Genomic DNA, 15,465 nt, shown 5'->3' with positions numbered 1-15,465 from the left:
ATCTTGTTGGAGCTATTTATTTGATGTTGGTATTAAGTTATTTTATTCATAAGTCGTATTGTTTCATTATTATTATTAATTACATGTTTGCTTATTTAGGTTAGATTTTTTGATATATGATAGTCATTCGTTTAGTTTAATTATTTTTTGTTGTTTAATTATTTTTTGTTGTTATATATATATATATATATATATATATATATACCTGTGGTTATATGCAGGTACAGGACCAGCACGCACCAGGGTGGGCCTATGTTTTTCTCTACCAGAGCAGGAGTTTGTTTGTTTGGTTTTGTTCAATAAATCATGAGAAACACAGGATCCTGTCTGGACAATGCATGATTTTGCCTGCGTAAAACCCAAACCCATGGTGCTTCAGTGGCCCTTTGATTCATGTTTGCTTTTCCACCACAGATCTTTCAAAGTAAATGTCATACATTTGGACCGAGAAAAACTGTTTCTGATCATTTGAAGTGCTAGAAAAAGTATTTTCTCAATAATTGTAGACAAGTTCCTACAAGCACCGCCTTAATGAATCACGGGTCAATCTTGTGATTGGACCAGAGGTGTTGATTGGCAGCTCTGCGGCGGTTTCTCTCGGGACAGAGAGGCGGACGTACCCGCCCAGGCTGTTCGCCGACGTCACGAAAGGACAAATCGGTTTACCGCGAGGTCATTCGGTCTCTCCGAACAGCCGGTTGCAGCTCAGCGGAGGCGCCATCTTAAGACACAGAGTGAGTCTAGTTATTCATTTAAAACAAATGGTACATATGAAACGTTGACACTTCTTTATGGATGATGATTTTACAGAACGGTGACTTCTGTTAGCCGTTTAGTGAATGCCACTTTAACCTTCTGTTAAAATTGGACCTTCCAACTTGCAGCGGTCAAGTTAGCGTAGCACGTATTTTAGCCTAGCATTTAGCATCTGCTATGCTAGAAAGGGACAAGGAAATGTTACATGCGTGTGTAGGTAGGCAGTTTGAGTTTGAGAAGGGTGTTACAGTGATGGACCAGTAACTGGCATGAGCGTTACATGCTCGTGTTTGTAGCGTAGTGTTTGCTAATGTGTGTTCATTCAATAAGCGTCTGCGTTCATTCGGACGTTAAACCAAGCTAACCAGCACGTGACTTAGCATCCCTCAGTTTAGGTGTGTGTGTGTGTGTGGGGGGGGGGGGTGCGCGTGCGCGTGTTACCAGTCACATCTGCCATTTAGCTCGAGCCAACGCACAGCTAACTTGTTGCTCATTGCAGCGTAGCTCCGCTAGCAGGAAGGACACCAACATGTACCCGACCGCGTTGACCCAGCTGGCCCGGGGCAACCCGTTCAGCGCTCCCCTGTTCTCCCTCCAGAAAGTGGAAGAACCTCAACAGAGCCTCCACGGACAGAGGACCCGCAGACTGGCAGCAGCCGCTACCGCAGAAGGTAACTCCGGCGCCGAGTCCGCAGGACGGCTAATGGGCTAGCGTTAGCTGCCTTAGCTTAGCCGACCAGATTCCCCTGGTTGCGACCAGCTTCGCTGTGTAAAACAGCATAGATCTAGTTCATGTAAAGTACGATTGCCTGTGTGTGGTTTCTACTGTATCGTTAAATGATTAAAATCGCTCGGAAGGATCCGTTGTTTGACGTTGAGGCAGTTAGCTGAGAGGCCCGTGCTGCATTCAGGCAGCCTGTGGAGGACGAGGAAGGACAAAGTGATATCTTGCCTCTGAACTGCAGCGAACTGTATTTGACGTGTCGCGCTTAATTACATATAGTGTATGCAAAAGGAATGCAACTGTTTTTAGTGGAGCTTTAGTAATTGACTTCCATAAAGCCAAACTGGTCGAGAAATACACGTGACCCCTGACTGAGCAGCTCAGGTCTGATAACAGATTGTCTTGACTGACTCAAAGGCACCAACATGACCTCACTACACCACTCAACCGTCCACCAAATGTAAGTCTCTGCCCTCGTGGTTTCTGTTAACAAGTTTCCATTGCCCAACAAGCTTCAGCCACAAGTATTAAACTTCTTCACCTCCACCATTAAGGCAGTCCAGTGACTGTGAAAGTCAAAAACGGTCCATGTAGTCATTTCATATTGCTCCTCCACTATTTAGTGTTTGTCCCTTGCATTTATACGTTTTCATCCTTAAAGCACAGTTGGCTAGGTAACAGTTGTGATTCATTTCAATTGTGTTCAAACTAGTTTCACGAGGGTGAGGCTGCTAAAATAAGCTCTGGCTTGTCAAACATCTACCTGGATTGAGGGCACAGCCAACATTAAACCAGTTCAATTCTTTAAAGTCGTAGACAGTAGTCATCTAAAGACTAAAAGAAAGTGTCGTCCTCTCTAAACCCCAGCGTGTCCTGTTCCAAACGTTTCCCCTGTGTTTCTTCAGAGGGGGACAGTTGTGAGTTCGGCTCTCAGAAGTATTTCCTGCTGTGCGGCTTTGGTGGGATTCTGAGCTGTGGTACCACACACACAGCTGTCGTTCCCCTTGATCTGGTCAAATGCAGATTGCAGGTCTGTTTCTGTGGCTCGGCGCCTTTTTTTTTTTTTACGTCACGCCCCATCCACCCATGGCTGTATTTTTGTTTGTCCTAAAAACGCACCAATTTGCATGGGAGAAATATCATCAGCCCCGTTGTGAAGTTGTTTCTTTTGTCATTGAGTACTGATTCCAATGTGTTGGAGTGATCATAACATGGTTGCATGATTCTGCACCAGTGTTCATATGTGTTGAATGATTTGGACCCACCCAGTCACCGTAGAGGACTCGTGGAGGTGTAAGTCAGGAGTGCCAGGCCTGAGGGAGAACATGTCCTGTATGTTGACAAAGTCAAGGACGTCTCTCTCAATTGTCTAAATGTAGAAGAGATATGAAACCCGTTAATGTCACTTTATCAGTTAATGATTGTTCATTAACACACTGTTGACCTTATACTGTCAGGCTGAGCTAGTCCAGACACATGCATTATGGTGATGTTAAAAAATAAATGATGTCATTAAATGCATTTATAGCTCCTAATCTTTTATCAAAACGGTAAGTTTATTCTTAGTAAATTATTTTGATCATGTATTTGTAGGACCACAGTGGTGATCTGCAGTTTTAGCCAATTGAATATAAATCCCATAAGCTTGTGCTGCTGCCAGAAAATGCTCAAATCGTGCACAACACCAGTCCACAGTCACTTGAGCAGTAGCATAGTGTACCATGAGGCTTCCACCAACACGCTCCTTAGATCCACCTCTGGAGGGTGCTGTGCTCTGAGCAGAGCCCCTCAGCAGCTTGCCGGCTGTACAGTTGGAGGTGCTTGAGTCATTGGCGTGTGAGAACAGTCTACCTGTCCCCCCAGCCCACCTGCAGCACTGGCAGCCCTGTCCTCTAGGCAGGGAGCCCCTGGTGCTGCAAGCCTGGGGGACGGACACTACATAGTTACTGATCCAAGACCAGCTGACTGAAAACTAGTATACACTAGTCACATTATCAACACATCTGTGGCTGCACTTATTTAATAAGACTATTTTATAGTGAATGGCCCAACCTGCACGACACCACTGTGGTCCCAAAAAGTTCATACTGAAATCACTTGTGTACAATGATTTGATCAACCGTTGCTGTGTGATCCTAATAACTGGTGGCAGAACATCTATAATGGGAGAGTCGAACTGTCCACAGTAGGGACATTGGCAAACTGGTCTCAATGGTTTGGCAGTGTTCCTTCAGCAGTGACAACTCTTCCATTCTGTGGCTCTGGTTTGGTGTTGATTTGTGTCCTGTGCTGCATGTGACCCCGCATGTTGCATGTTCGCTGTGTGTCCCCTCCTTCTACCACAGAGGATATCAGCTGCGCCTTTGGCTCCTCAAAGTACTATGCCCTGTGTGGCTTTGGGGGTATCCTGAGCTGCGGCATCACACACACAGCAGTGGTGCCCCTCGACCTTGTCAAGTGTCGCCTGCAGGTTTGTACGGAAGCTGAACCTCACAGTAGCAGCGAGTAGCCAGCAGCTCTTGCAGCCTCTCAGCTCCGTGGTTTCATGTCCCATCTTCATGGAAATGACTCGTTAACAAGGAAGAGGCCACTTTCAATGGGCTGTGCCTGAGAAACCCCATTCACTCTTTAGCTGCTGATTTGTATCCAGCCTCATGGTGTGGTTAGTTCATGCCAGTTTTTTAATACTTCCTCATATATTTCCTCAGTAAGTTTTGGAGTTGTCTGACTCCTGTGTACCAGTGCTTCATACTTGTACAAATCTATAGGTCATCCTGACATCACCTATTGGCTGTAACATGAATGATAAAGTTTGTTAAGCTAATATAGTTAAACATTTCTAAATTGCAGTCTAGAAAGTGTGATTTCAAACAAAGCGCTTGGCTCTTAAACTAATAAAAGAACCACTCAAGTCTTGTCCCATACTAGTGGCTATTCACCACGTCAGCATATACTTATCTACACAACACACCAGAGTTGCCAGTGATTGGGGGACATGCTTCATCAGTGTTGATTCTCCTCCTCAGGTGGACCCAGATAAGTACAAGAGCATCGGCAGGGGCTTCTCAGTGACCATCAGGGAAGATGGTGTCAGGGGCCTGGCTAAGGGCTGGGCTCCCACCTTCATCGGCTACTCCATGCAGGGACTGTGCAAGTTCGGCTTATACGAAGTGTTCAAGGTCTTCTACGGCGACTTACTGGGGGAGGTGAGTCCACACGCAGCTGTGCTCTGACAGCATGTTTGTTCATCTGTCTGCTATAAGTATTACCTTTTTCTGATGAGCTGTTCTACTCGAGTGGAATCAAATGGTCTCCACGTAGACCTGATAGCATTTGTTTTTGAGTAGCGCTGGATACATCTAGTGTGTGCGCGCGTGTGCATGCTGTTAATCATAGAGTAAGGCTGCTCCGACAGTAAACGGCCAATATTTGTTCTAAAAGTTTGAGCGGTGGTCTCTAAAAAGACCGGTCACACGAGGGGATCTCTCTGTATGGGGATACTCACCCCAGGGCAGTGACCAGTGCAGACCTCACTCTTAATTAATCATCGCGGTTAGTCGGTGTGCTCGGTAGCTTTTATGACACCTAGTCTGTCTGACCGTCTGTTGTGTGGGTTCACTCAACAGGAGAACACCTACCTGTGGAGGACATCGCTGTACCTGGCTGCCTCAGCCAGCGCAGAGTTCTTTGCAGACATTGCTCTGGCTCCCATGGAGGCTGCCAAAGTTCGTATCCAGACCAAGCCGGGCTACGCCAACAACCTGAGACAGTGTGTCCCCAAGATGTTTGCAGAGGAGGGTGTCTGGGCGTAAGTGTGCTGCCTTCTTCCAGCTCCTCAGCATTCCTCTTTGTCACTGTCAGTAAGTGACTTTGAATCGCTGATAGGAGTTTTTGCTTTAGTGATGAATTATTGGTGAATGGATTTCTGACAACACGCTCCTTAGATCCACCTCTGGAGGGTGCTGTGCTCTGAGCAGAGCCCCTCAGCAGCTTGCCGGCTGTACAGTTGGAGGTGCTTGAGTCATTGGCGTGTGAGAACAGTCTACCTGTCCCCCCAGCCCACCTGCAGCACTGGCAGCCCTGTCCTCTAGGCAGGGAGCCCCTGGTGCTGCAAGCCTGGGGGACGGACACTACATAGTTACTGTGTGTAACGTGTTATATTTTCTCTGCAATCTACTCGATACTTGTTAGAGTGATGAGGGTAAACTGATTAGTCAGTCCAGACTCATCAGTGATATCTAACTGATTTTTACTTGTTCAAACACATGAAGAGAAGGTGAGCAGAGCTGTGGTGGAGACACTGAAGTGAAGATTACTAGACTTGATGGCGACTACACTCGTTGCAATAAAACCTTTGTTAGTAGAAAGCCAATACTTCATCTGTTCAACATGCATTAAGATCTGCTCTGTCCTCAGTCTCTCATCCACCACTGTGTTCCACAAGCACAGCAGGCACGACCAGCAAGCAGGTCTGTCAGCAGTCTGCTTCTCTTAGTTGGTTCTTATCAGCTTGTTTGCTGGCAGAGACTAGGAGGACAAACGGGGGACAGACTGACACCGATGTCTGCGTTTTACATTTTTGCAAAAAAAAATTGCAAAAGATGGCGACAGCCATCTTCTTATATACAGTCTATGAAAAGAACCAATAATGGTATTAATAAAATCCTAAAGATACCGAACCTAGCAGAAGGCCGCCATAGTTGGATGGCAACCTCACCACTAGATGCCTCGAAGTGTTGCACACGCCTCCTTCAGCCAATTTATGGGTTAGTTGACAAGTTCACTTATTAAAGGCCCTTTGAGCCCACGGACGGGTATCAAACACCATGTGATACCCGTCACACTTGTTAATGATATACCACCCACCCGTACAGCGGGCACTGCGACCCGACTGGAGTGTAAGCTGAGGTGTTTTTAACAGTGCTGTGGTGTCCATGGACCACAGCACCCTCAGTCTGCTGTATGATGGCAGGGAGGACCCTGAATCGAGGTGAAGATGGTTCTGCTTCTTGAGCTCACACTCCTCCCTCCTTTCACTCCAGATTCTATAAGGGTCTGGTGCCTCTGTGGATGAGGCAGATCCCCTACACCATGATGAAGTTTTCCTGCTTCGAGCGCACCGTGGAGCTGATCTACAAGTATGCTGTTCCCAAGCCCCGCAGCGAGTGCAGCAAATCTGAGCAGCTGGTGGTCACCTTTGTGGCCGGTTATATCGGTGAGTAATGGATCAACTGCAAAACCAAATCATCAGGCCCAATAAAGTTAGTCCAGTTCTCTGATGCATGTTCTTCCTCTCTGTGTGCAGCTGGTGTGTTCTGTGCCATCGTGTCCCACCCGGCTGACTCTGTGGTGTCCGTTCTGAACAAGGAGTCCGGCAGCACTGCTTTCCAGGTCCTCAAGAAGCTAGGACCAAAAGGTCTGTACCAACACCGGTCCACAGTCAATTGAGCAGTAGCATAGTGTACCATGAGGCTTCCACCAACACGCTCCTTAGATCCACCTCTGGAGGGTGCTGTGCTCTGAGCAGAGCCCCTCAGCAGCTTGCCGGCTGTACAGTTGGAGGTGCTTGAGTCATTGGCGTGTGAGAACAGTCTACCTGTCCCCCCAGCCCACCTGCAGCACTGGCAGCCCTGTCCTCTAGGCAGGGAGCCCCTGGTGCTGCAAGCCTGGGGGACGGACACTACATAGTAGTTAAAACATGCATGAGTTCAGTGATTCTAACACCTTGATGTCAGATCATGAGTTCCTGGGTTAGGCTGTATTGACCTCACATGGTACGCTCTGAGTCTCATGTGGTGATTGTCTCCTCTTCAGGTGTGTGGAAGGGTCTGGTGGCTCGTATCATCATGATCGGTACTTTGACCGCCCTGCAGTGGTTCATCTACGACTCTGTCAAGGTCTACTTCCGCATGCCCCGCCCCCCTCCTCCCGAGATGCCGGAGTCCCTAAAGAAGAAGCTGGGCCTCACAGAGTAACCTCACCCCTCCACTGAGCCTCGGCTAACACATCTGAACCCCCCCCCCCCCCCTCAAAACACCTTCCAGAGCGCACACAGCAGTTTTCTATATTTATGTCCTTAGCTCTGGCTGCTCTGCTCAGAGCCCAGGGCTGCTACTGCTAATGTATATTTCAAAAGAACAAGCAAGGAGACGAGATGGAACTGTTGCTCTTGACTTACTATGAGTCAGACCAAAAATATTCCTCTGTAGAAACACCCGTCTGGTTTTATCATTTCCTCTTTAGAAACATGTTAAAATTCTAATAAAGAGTTTAATTCCCTTAAACAATGTCTGTCCGCTTTTCTTGTTCACATGAATGTGTTTTCATTCCTTTAGATTACACGTCTTTCTGTTGATACGTTACATTCTGCTCTCTGATGGCTCGTGTACAGCGAGCAGCTCCTTGTAGCTCTCCCCTTCCTGAGAAGTGAGCAATGACGGATCATCACAGACTTCATGGGTAGATTAGATCCGTGTTCAAATTCCAATGGATGGTAGAGTGCAGTGCAGTCCTCTTTAACACCACCAGGAGGGGCTCGCTTCACTGCCAACTGCTTCTCTTTTTGCAGGTTGGAGCAGAACACACAAGTTCGTTACAGTAACGAAGTTACTGCAACTACAAAAGCTTCTTGGGGAGAGTACACCTCATTTTCTGGTGGAACCAGGCGGTGGGCTACAGTCTGTCCTACACTCTAAACAATTTCACTGTAAAATAATGGTAAATTACTGGCAGCAGAGATGCTAGTTATTTACTTTTATTTTAGTGCAGCTACTGTAATTTATTTTAACAGTACGTAACCGTATTTTGGATTGCAGCACGATATCAGAATAACTCAGTTTTACGGTATAAACCAGTGTGTTCCCGTTTAATGAGGTAATAAAATCTGCTACTTTTGCATTTAATTCCCCACAACAAAAAGTAGAAAACACAAGAATTCATATAAATACTAATGCTTAAGTTTATTACATGTCAATCGTTTATACAGCTGACTTTGTAAGACGGATAATATTATGGACATCCATCCATCCATCTTCCTCTTATCCAGGGTCGGGTGCTGATCAAACTGATGAATTCATTCTCAGAGAAACTATCTTCACAACTTCGAAACCTTTCATGGTTTGAGGGTCACAAACAATGATTCATGCAATTGTCAAAATCTGTCATATACATGTATATTCCATAAATATCTATGGTGTTGCGTACTGTGAGGAGGTGCAACTCGTTTGTTACTAAACTGCTGCAGGTTTTTGTTTTTTGCATGTCATTTTGCGGCACATCTTCTGCTCATCTAAGAATTTACATGAAAGTTCAAAGGTGATCTCCTGTCGACACATACATTTGTCTGTTCTAGTCTTTCTTCAAGTAAGCGTTTACATTTTGACCCGTACAGCTCACATGATCTACTGATGCAATAACTGGTTTGAAGCTCATGTACAGCAGACTCAGTGCTTCATGTTTATCACATCAGTGTGCAGTTGGCATGTAGAAAGTTATTTATTTGGTGTTGTGTAAAAGTGGGATGCAGTTTATATAAGACTATTTGTGTAGCAATGTGTCACAACTACTGTAGACAGGACATCACCGTTGATCTTTCATGTAAATTCTTAGACATCGAACAGAAGATGTCGATTCATCAGTTCTGATCAGCAAAACTCCAGATGACCTCTTTGCACACTTGACCCAAAACACTTGCAATTAGCTGAACAAATTTAAATTAGAAACAGTCATTGTTAAGAGATTTGAACTGATAATGAAAATAAATGGTTCTCATGTAGGAATTGAGGCAAAGCGGATGAGAAAAACTGCACCACATCCTCATGATGCTGTTAGTATCGGAGCTCATGAAGATCGCACCACATTTCATCCTGGGTTAGAAGCAGCTAGTGCGTGAGTGAAGCGTAATGAATCCCATGTGGCACGAGGAAAGCCAGCAGGTGGAGCTGCTGCTGCACACGGAGACGTGCATCATGGAACCCGCTGTAGGTCATAGTCCCACACAGCCGGTGGATGTTCCGCTGCCGCCATTACAATCCATTTGTATACTGGAAACAGTGCTGTCTTCTGTTGGAATGATGATGTATCTCAGTGCGTGTATTTGTGCCTAACAGGGCTTGCTGACAGGGTAAGGTTGCAAAGGGTTATGGGAAATGGATTCCATTTATGTGTTCCGTGTTTGTGAGATCGTGGTGTCACCGCTGTCTCGTTGAATAAAACATCAACACTATGAGGGATCAGCACGTCCCCTCTTTTAGCTCTCATCCCAGCAGTAATCTCCACATTTAGTGAAAACATGAACGTATGTGCAGTCCAGTGATTTGTTCCATATTTGCCATCTGCGGGCCTGACAGCCTGTCTGCTCCCGCGTCAGCATTATTCCTGCTGCTGACTTTAACACAGCAGCTATCTGGGCTCTATTCTGGGCTCCGTGATGCTGATGCAAACAGCCGTGGGCTCCATCAGCGGCAGTTAGGCTTCAGCCTCTTCATAAGGTCCAATACAAACTGCTTCATCACACTGCCAAGGCAGAGCGGAACATTACCCACAACCCCCATGAACCTCCAGCTTTAATACGTCAACAGGGTTTTCTGCTCACTTCTAAGGATGAATCAATCATTTCTGGTCATATGGTCATGAAGGGAACTTTCATTGACTCTGACTGTATGCCTGGATTTTGTCAGTAATTGTATTTTCTATTTTGTTGAAAGTATAATAGATCAGTCATTCTTCTGTTGCGAATATTCTTTAATTAAAAAGGAGAACAAATTGTGTTGAATCTTTATTTAAAAAAGGAAAGACCCTCCCCATTGTGATTAATATGTCTTATGGATGCACCCCATGACATCTCAAAAATGTACATTAATGACAAACCAAAAATGGTGAGATACAAGCAGTTTCTTATTTTGATTATTCAATTGGAGAAAACGTGATGAAGTGCTCTCTGAGGGGTCCTTCCAGGGGAGAGAACTGCTGCAGGAAGACACAGGCTGCTACATGCTAGTGGAGCTGTGTGCTGGTGCCCCACCTTTCTTTTCTTTTCTTTAGCCCTTGCCTCTCAGACAGCCTGGGTCCGCCACTGCTGATACGCTGATACTCTTCCATCATGATCAAACCGATTACGTGACGCGTGTCACAGAATCAGACGTGGGAGATGACGGCTGTGCATCATTGAGTTGAATGAAATTTACCAACGATTAAAATGTGAGACACCACACCTACATAACTTTCATACAGTCCCTGATCCTATTATAGCACAATGACTAATGCTGCCCTCCCTGCTGCTCTGTTTATATATTTCATACTCAGAGTAGCTTTGAATGTGATGTGAACAGAAGGACAGCAAATGTCAAATCGTTGGTTTAACTCTGCATTCATTTATTCTAAAAAATTGCATGCATCAGCAAACGGATGCCAATTCATACGTCAGCATTATCATTTATTTGGACTTGTGTTTTTATCATAATGCCAACATTCTCTCTCTTGTAGCTCAGTTTTTGGTCTCCACCTCCTGAGTAAAACTCTTTAGCTGCTAAATGCTCCGTCTGGTCACCAGCTAGTCTCGTCTGAGTCCGTCTGCAGTCTGCTAGTGAGCAGTAGGGCTGACTTTTGGCTCCTGTGGAGGGAAACTGCAGAGTTGGTGATGAATGTGATCAACACGACGACGTGATTGAAAGCATTTGACGTCATAAATATGGAACAATAGACTGTGTGCTGCCAACAAGAAGCTCCCAGGACATCGTGATGCGAGAAGAGTCCATTCTGTCTGTACATATAAAATACGAGTGTTTACTGCTGGAACACATGCGCAGATGTTTAGGCTCAGAGATCCTCTGCAGCTTTGAGTGGAGCACCGGTCCGGAGGCTCCGCACCGGTCCGGAGGAGCGAAGTGAACGAGCTGACGGAATAAACGTCAGTCTTCACGCTAACGACATACTTTGTTAGTACTTGAACTACTTTATTACAATAATGCAAATGAGCACCATTATTATCATGTTTTACTTTCATACTTCCACCATAAATATGGCAGAGCATCTGAGAGCGGCTTTAAAAGAGACATTTAAAGAAGTAAAGGGAGAGTTGTGTATTTTCTATTTCATCGTAGTTGTATTTAAAAAACACTGTTCATGTTATATTTCTGTTGCTTTATAAATACAGATGAATTGTGTCACTCGGTCTTCTTTGTCCTGAACGTGGAAACTCTTGATGTGTTACTATGACTACGTATGTAATTGCTACATATTTTACTGTGAGCATTGTGAAGTTTAAAAGACGTTGAAAAGTGGTTTAAAAGTGAAGTTTCACCGACTATTTGAAGATGTTGATTAAACGTTCACGTTGAGCAGTGGTGGGTCATCAGGGCCTGCAAAGCCTTCTCTGCTGGCCTAAACAGAATCACAAATTTATATCTATTTTATAATTTAATAATTGTTCTTAAATACACTACATGTATTATAATATATAATAATATTTTCCCCATTATCTTATTTTCTCATTGCACAGCTACTGTCTTCCTCAGTTGCTCTGCTTCCAGTGCAGCTTGTTTTAAGGCGAGCACGTGACTATCGTGAAACGAAACTTAACAGCAGAGGCTTAGTCGGCGTTGTGAATCACATCACGTGATGCAGCTCAGCCAATCAAATATGGGCATTCTGACAAGTTTCCTGACTCCAGTGAGATGTACCACACACCGTGACACAGGGGGCTGAGACGAGGAAAGAGATAGCAGAGCAGTAGGTTTAATGTTCAAGTTGTGAAAGTAAAATCATAAAATGGTCTTTGAAAGAGACGAATGGGCTGCGGCTTGTCATTAAGGAATGATGGTGGCTCCCACAGCCAGACCAGCTGAGAACCACTGTCCTACATGAGCACAGGAAACATTATGTGTTCCTGAATTTAAGCTTCTGCATTTTCCAGATGATCTAGTGTTATTCAAATGTATTGTAAGCCTTGCACCGAACGGTTTAATACAAATACGTACATAGTTACAGCCTTGGAAACGAATAATAGTTGTGGCGCCATCATGTGGTGATACGGTGGTATTTCAGCTGCAGGACAGCAGTGAAGGCCCAGGTCAAAGGTCAGAGGATGTCGTATGTGTACAGATTGTAAAGCCCTCTGAGGCTAATCTGTGATGTTTGGCTCTACAAAATAAATTGAATTGAATTGGAAAAGTATCTTAATATGAAGATACGACAAAGATTGTTGTGACATATCTTTAAGCTGTCTAGTATTGATATATGCATTTGCAATTACTCAACTTTGTTCAGTGTGGTCAAAGAATATTGTTAACATGTTGACGGCAACAAAAGCGAGTGATGACACCATGCATCTAGGTGTACATGACTATCCACGCTGTTCTTTCTTTTACTTTCACTCTGAGTCAACATCTGGAGGAAAGAAAGGCCTCTCTTTCTCTCTCATACCACCGGCCACTTTATTAGGTACACCTGTTCAACTGATCATTAACAAACATATCTAATCAGCCAATCATGTGGCAGCAACTCAATGCATTTAAGCATGTAGATATATTCAAGACAATCTGTGAAGTGCCACAATGGGCTGGTCTGAGTGTTTCAGAAACTGTTGATTTACTGGCATTCTGACACAAACCATCTCTAGTGTTTACAGAGAATGGTCCAATAAAGAGAAGATGTCCAGTGAGCGGCAGTTCTCTGGGCGAAAATGCCTTGTTGATGTGAGAGGTCAGAGGAGAATGGCCAGTCTGTTTTGTGCTGATAGAAGGTATGAAGCTATGAAGAAGAGCATCAGCATGTTAAACCTTGAAGCAGACGGGCTTCAGCAGCAGAACACCACACCGGGTGCTACTCCTGTAGGCCAACGACAGGAAACTTAGGCTGCAATTGGCAAAGGCTCTCCAAAAGTGGACAATAGAAGATTGGAAAACGTTGCTCTTTGCAGATGACGTGGTTCTGTTGGCTCCATCAGACCGTGACCTCCAGCACGCACTAGGGCGGTTTGAGAGTCAGTACCTCCAAGTCTGAAGCCACGGTTCTCTGCTGGAAAACGGTACATTGTGCCCTCCTGGTTGAGAGTGAGTCACTGCCCCAAGTGAGGAAGTTCAGGCCACGACCTCGGGGCCTCTTACCTGGTAAGAGGCCCCGAGGTCGACCCAAAACTGCAGAGATTATATATCTTCTCCGACCCCTCACTGTATGGAGGACAGAATATGATTTAAATTAGATTAATTAGTTAATAAATGCATTAATAAATGTATAAATAAATACAGGAATAAATAAATAAATGTTTAATTAAATGTTTGAATACAGAAATGAATAAATAAAAGAATAATTAAATGCTGAAATAAATACTGAAATAAATAGATTAATGTATAGATGAATAAATAAAAGTTGATAATCAAACATAAAGAAATACATATGTCATATATTTATTTCTACATTTCTGTTCACCTACATTTATTTATTTACGTGTCTGTATGCTAATGAGGTGGGAGGTCCTAACCTCTGTCTAAAGCAGGATTGGCCACAAGAGTGTGATGGCTTCTGGTCTACTACTGCTGCCTTGCACAGTAATGTTGAAGTGGACTAGCCCAGTGTTGCCAAATTGACGATTTTCTCGCTAAATCTAGCGACTTTTTCTGGTGTTGTTGAAGACTTTCCTGGTGTTTTGGAGACTCTGACGTGAAAGCACGTATCATTCTGCAGTTACTGTCCTCAACGAGCAGCGGGTGCTGCCGTGAGCCCCTCTGCCGTCCCAAAGCACTCACAGGTGGTCGGTCTCACAGCAGCCTCACGCAGCAGTCCAGCTGCAGACTGTGGACGCCGTTAGTGCTGCGAGATAGTTTTTTGACGTCGTCTACAGGGATGATTTGTTGGGAATCGGTTGCTTCCCTACTCGACCAATCCTGCTTAAGAATGAGGTTCGGACCGCCGACCTCATTAACATACGGACACTGAAATACAGAAATAAATAAATGAAGGAATACAGAAATGTAGAAATAGATTTATTTATTTATGTCCTGTTTAGGTATCAACTTTTATTTATTCATTTCAGCATTTAAATATTTCTGTATTTATTTCAGTATTTATTCATTCTTTTATTTATTCATTTCTGTATTTATTCCTGTATTTATTTATACATGTATTAATGCATTTATTAATTAATTAATTTATACTTCTCATATTCTGTCCTCCATATCACTGGGCCCCCAACAGGAAAAATATGCTTGTGTTTCTGTATCTGCAGCATGTTTCTGTATCTGCAGCATGATTCTGTATCTGCAGCATGATTCTGTATCTGCTTGTGTTTTCTCGATATGCAGAGCTGTGTTTTTATGTTTTGTCATATTGGAGAAGTTGCTCGTGTTTTGGTTATTTGCATGTGTTGTCTTAATTTGCAGTAAGTTGAGTTCTCAGGGCACCATAAGAAACACAACCTACAGGTCATGATGAGCTTTGGTTGAGTTGAATAATAATAACGTTTATTTGGATACACTTATGAATACAACATGCTGGACTGGGCCAATCATAAGGCAATGAAATAATTCAAGTGAAGAATGGGAACATTTCAGATCAAAAATGAAGAACAAAGGAACAAATGAAATGTCGGGCATCAGAAGCATCATGATGTCTTCACTGGTCCCAAGCAATGTGATGCTCGTCTTTATTAACGCTTCGCGATATCATTTTAGAGTTTTAGGATGTAGTTGAAATGTGTTCTTGGACCGGCCTTCACTCTCTACGTGTCAGTACGTGAGCCTCAAGGACAGTCTGTTTGCTCATCCCTGAGTCTACAGCATGAGGACTGTTTATACAGAATCAGAATCAGAATCAGAACCGTTTATTGCCATGGTATGTTGAACATACAAGGAATTTGGCGTGACGGGAGGTGCAAACATTTAACAATCAACAACAATCAGTGCAAGTAGAAACATATTAAAAATTACAGAGAGATATAAAATAAATGAAATATAAAATAAAGATGAAATATAAAATAAAGTGAAATATAA

General features: G+C 44.0%; 1 protein-coding gene and 3 non-coding genes across 5 annotated transcripts; all 4 read left to right on the top strand.

Annotated features, from left to right (window-relative positions):
* Positions 1-602: 602 nt before the first annotated feature.
* Positions 603-7,767, top strand: slc25a3a (solute carrier family 25 member 3a). 2 transcript variants are annotated; one of them, XM_076075998.1, is made up of 8 exons: positions 603-734; positions 1,256-1,427; positions 3,826-3,950; positions 4,507-4,686; positions 5,107-5,288; positions 6,523-6,695; positions 6,786-6,896; positions 7,295-7,767. In XM_076075998.1, exons 2-8 carry the CDS (start codon positions 1,286-1,288, stop codon positions 7,453-7,455), a joined length of 1,074 nt encoding a protein of 357 aa, XP_075932113.1. In that variant the 5' UTR covers positions 603-734; positions 1,256-1,285; the 3' UTR covers positions 7,456-7,767. The 2 variants fall into 2 exon arrangements, with proteins under 2 accessions (XP_075932113.1, XP_075932114.1); XM_076075999.1 differs by having other exon boundaries at positions 610-734; positions 1,261-1,427.
* LOC142932065 (small nucleolar RNA SNORA53) lies at positions 3,216-3,417 on the top strand. The gene has a single exon (XR_012947458.1). It is a non-coding gene; the product is annotated as a small nucleolar RNA SNORA53 (small nucleolar RNA).
* On the top strand, positions 5,411-5,612 carry LOC142932064 (small nucleolar RNA SNORA53). The gene has a single exon (XR_012947457.1). It is a non-coding gene; the product is annotated as a small nucleolar RNA SNORA53 (small nucleolar RNA).
* Positions 6,961-7,162, top strand: LOC142932063 (small nucleolar RNA SNORA53). Its single transcript, XR_012947456.1, has one exon. It is a non-coding gene; the product is annotated as a small nucleolar RNA SNORA53 (small nucleolar RNA).
* Positions 7,768-15,465: the final 7,698 nt, after the last annotated feature.

The sequence above is a fragment of the Anarhichas minor genome, unplaced genomic scaffold (assembly GCF_050575085.1).
Source record: "Anarhichas minor isolate MPS153535 unplaced genomic scaffold, ASM5057508v1 ptg000055l, whole genome shotgun sequence".
NCBI lineage: Eukaryota > Metazoa > Chordata > Actinopteri > Perciformes > Anarhichadidae > Anarhichas > Anarhichas minor.
The sequence above is the reverse complement of the archived record's forward strand: the minus strand, read 5'-3'. Positions and strand labels throughout refer to the sequence as shown.

Excerpts from the sequence above, each read along its gene's own strand:
- slc25a3a (XM_076075998.1), top strand. The coding sequence starts at position 1,286 with ATGTACCCGACCGCGTTGACCCAGCTGGCCCGGGGCAACCCGTTCAGC. Across the intron at positions 4,687-5,106 it reads ACGGCGACTTACTGGGGGAG|GAGAACACCTACCTGTGGAG; the intron begins GTGAGTCCACAC and ends TTCACTCAACAG. Across the intron at positions 6,696-6,785 it reads CTTTGTGGCCGGTTATATCG|CTGGTGTGTTCTGTGCCATC; the intron begins GTGAGTAATGGA and ends CTCTGTGTGCAG.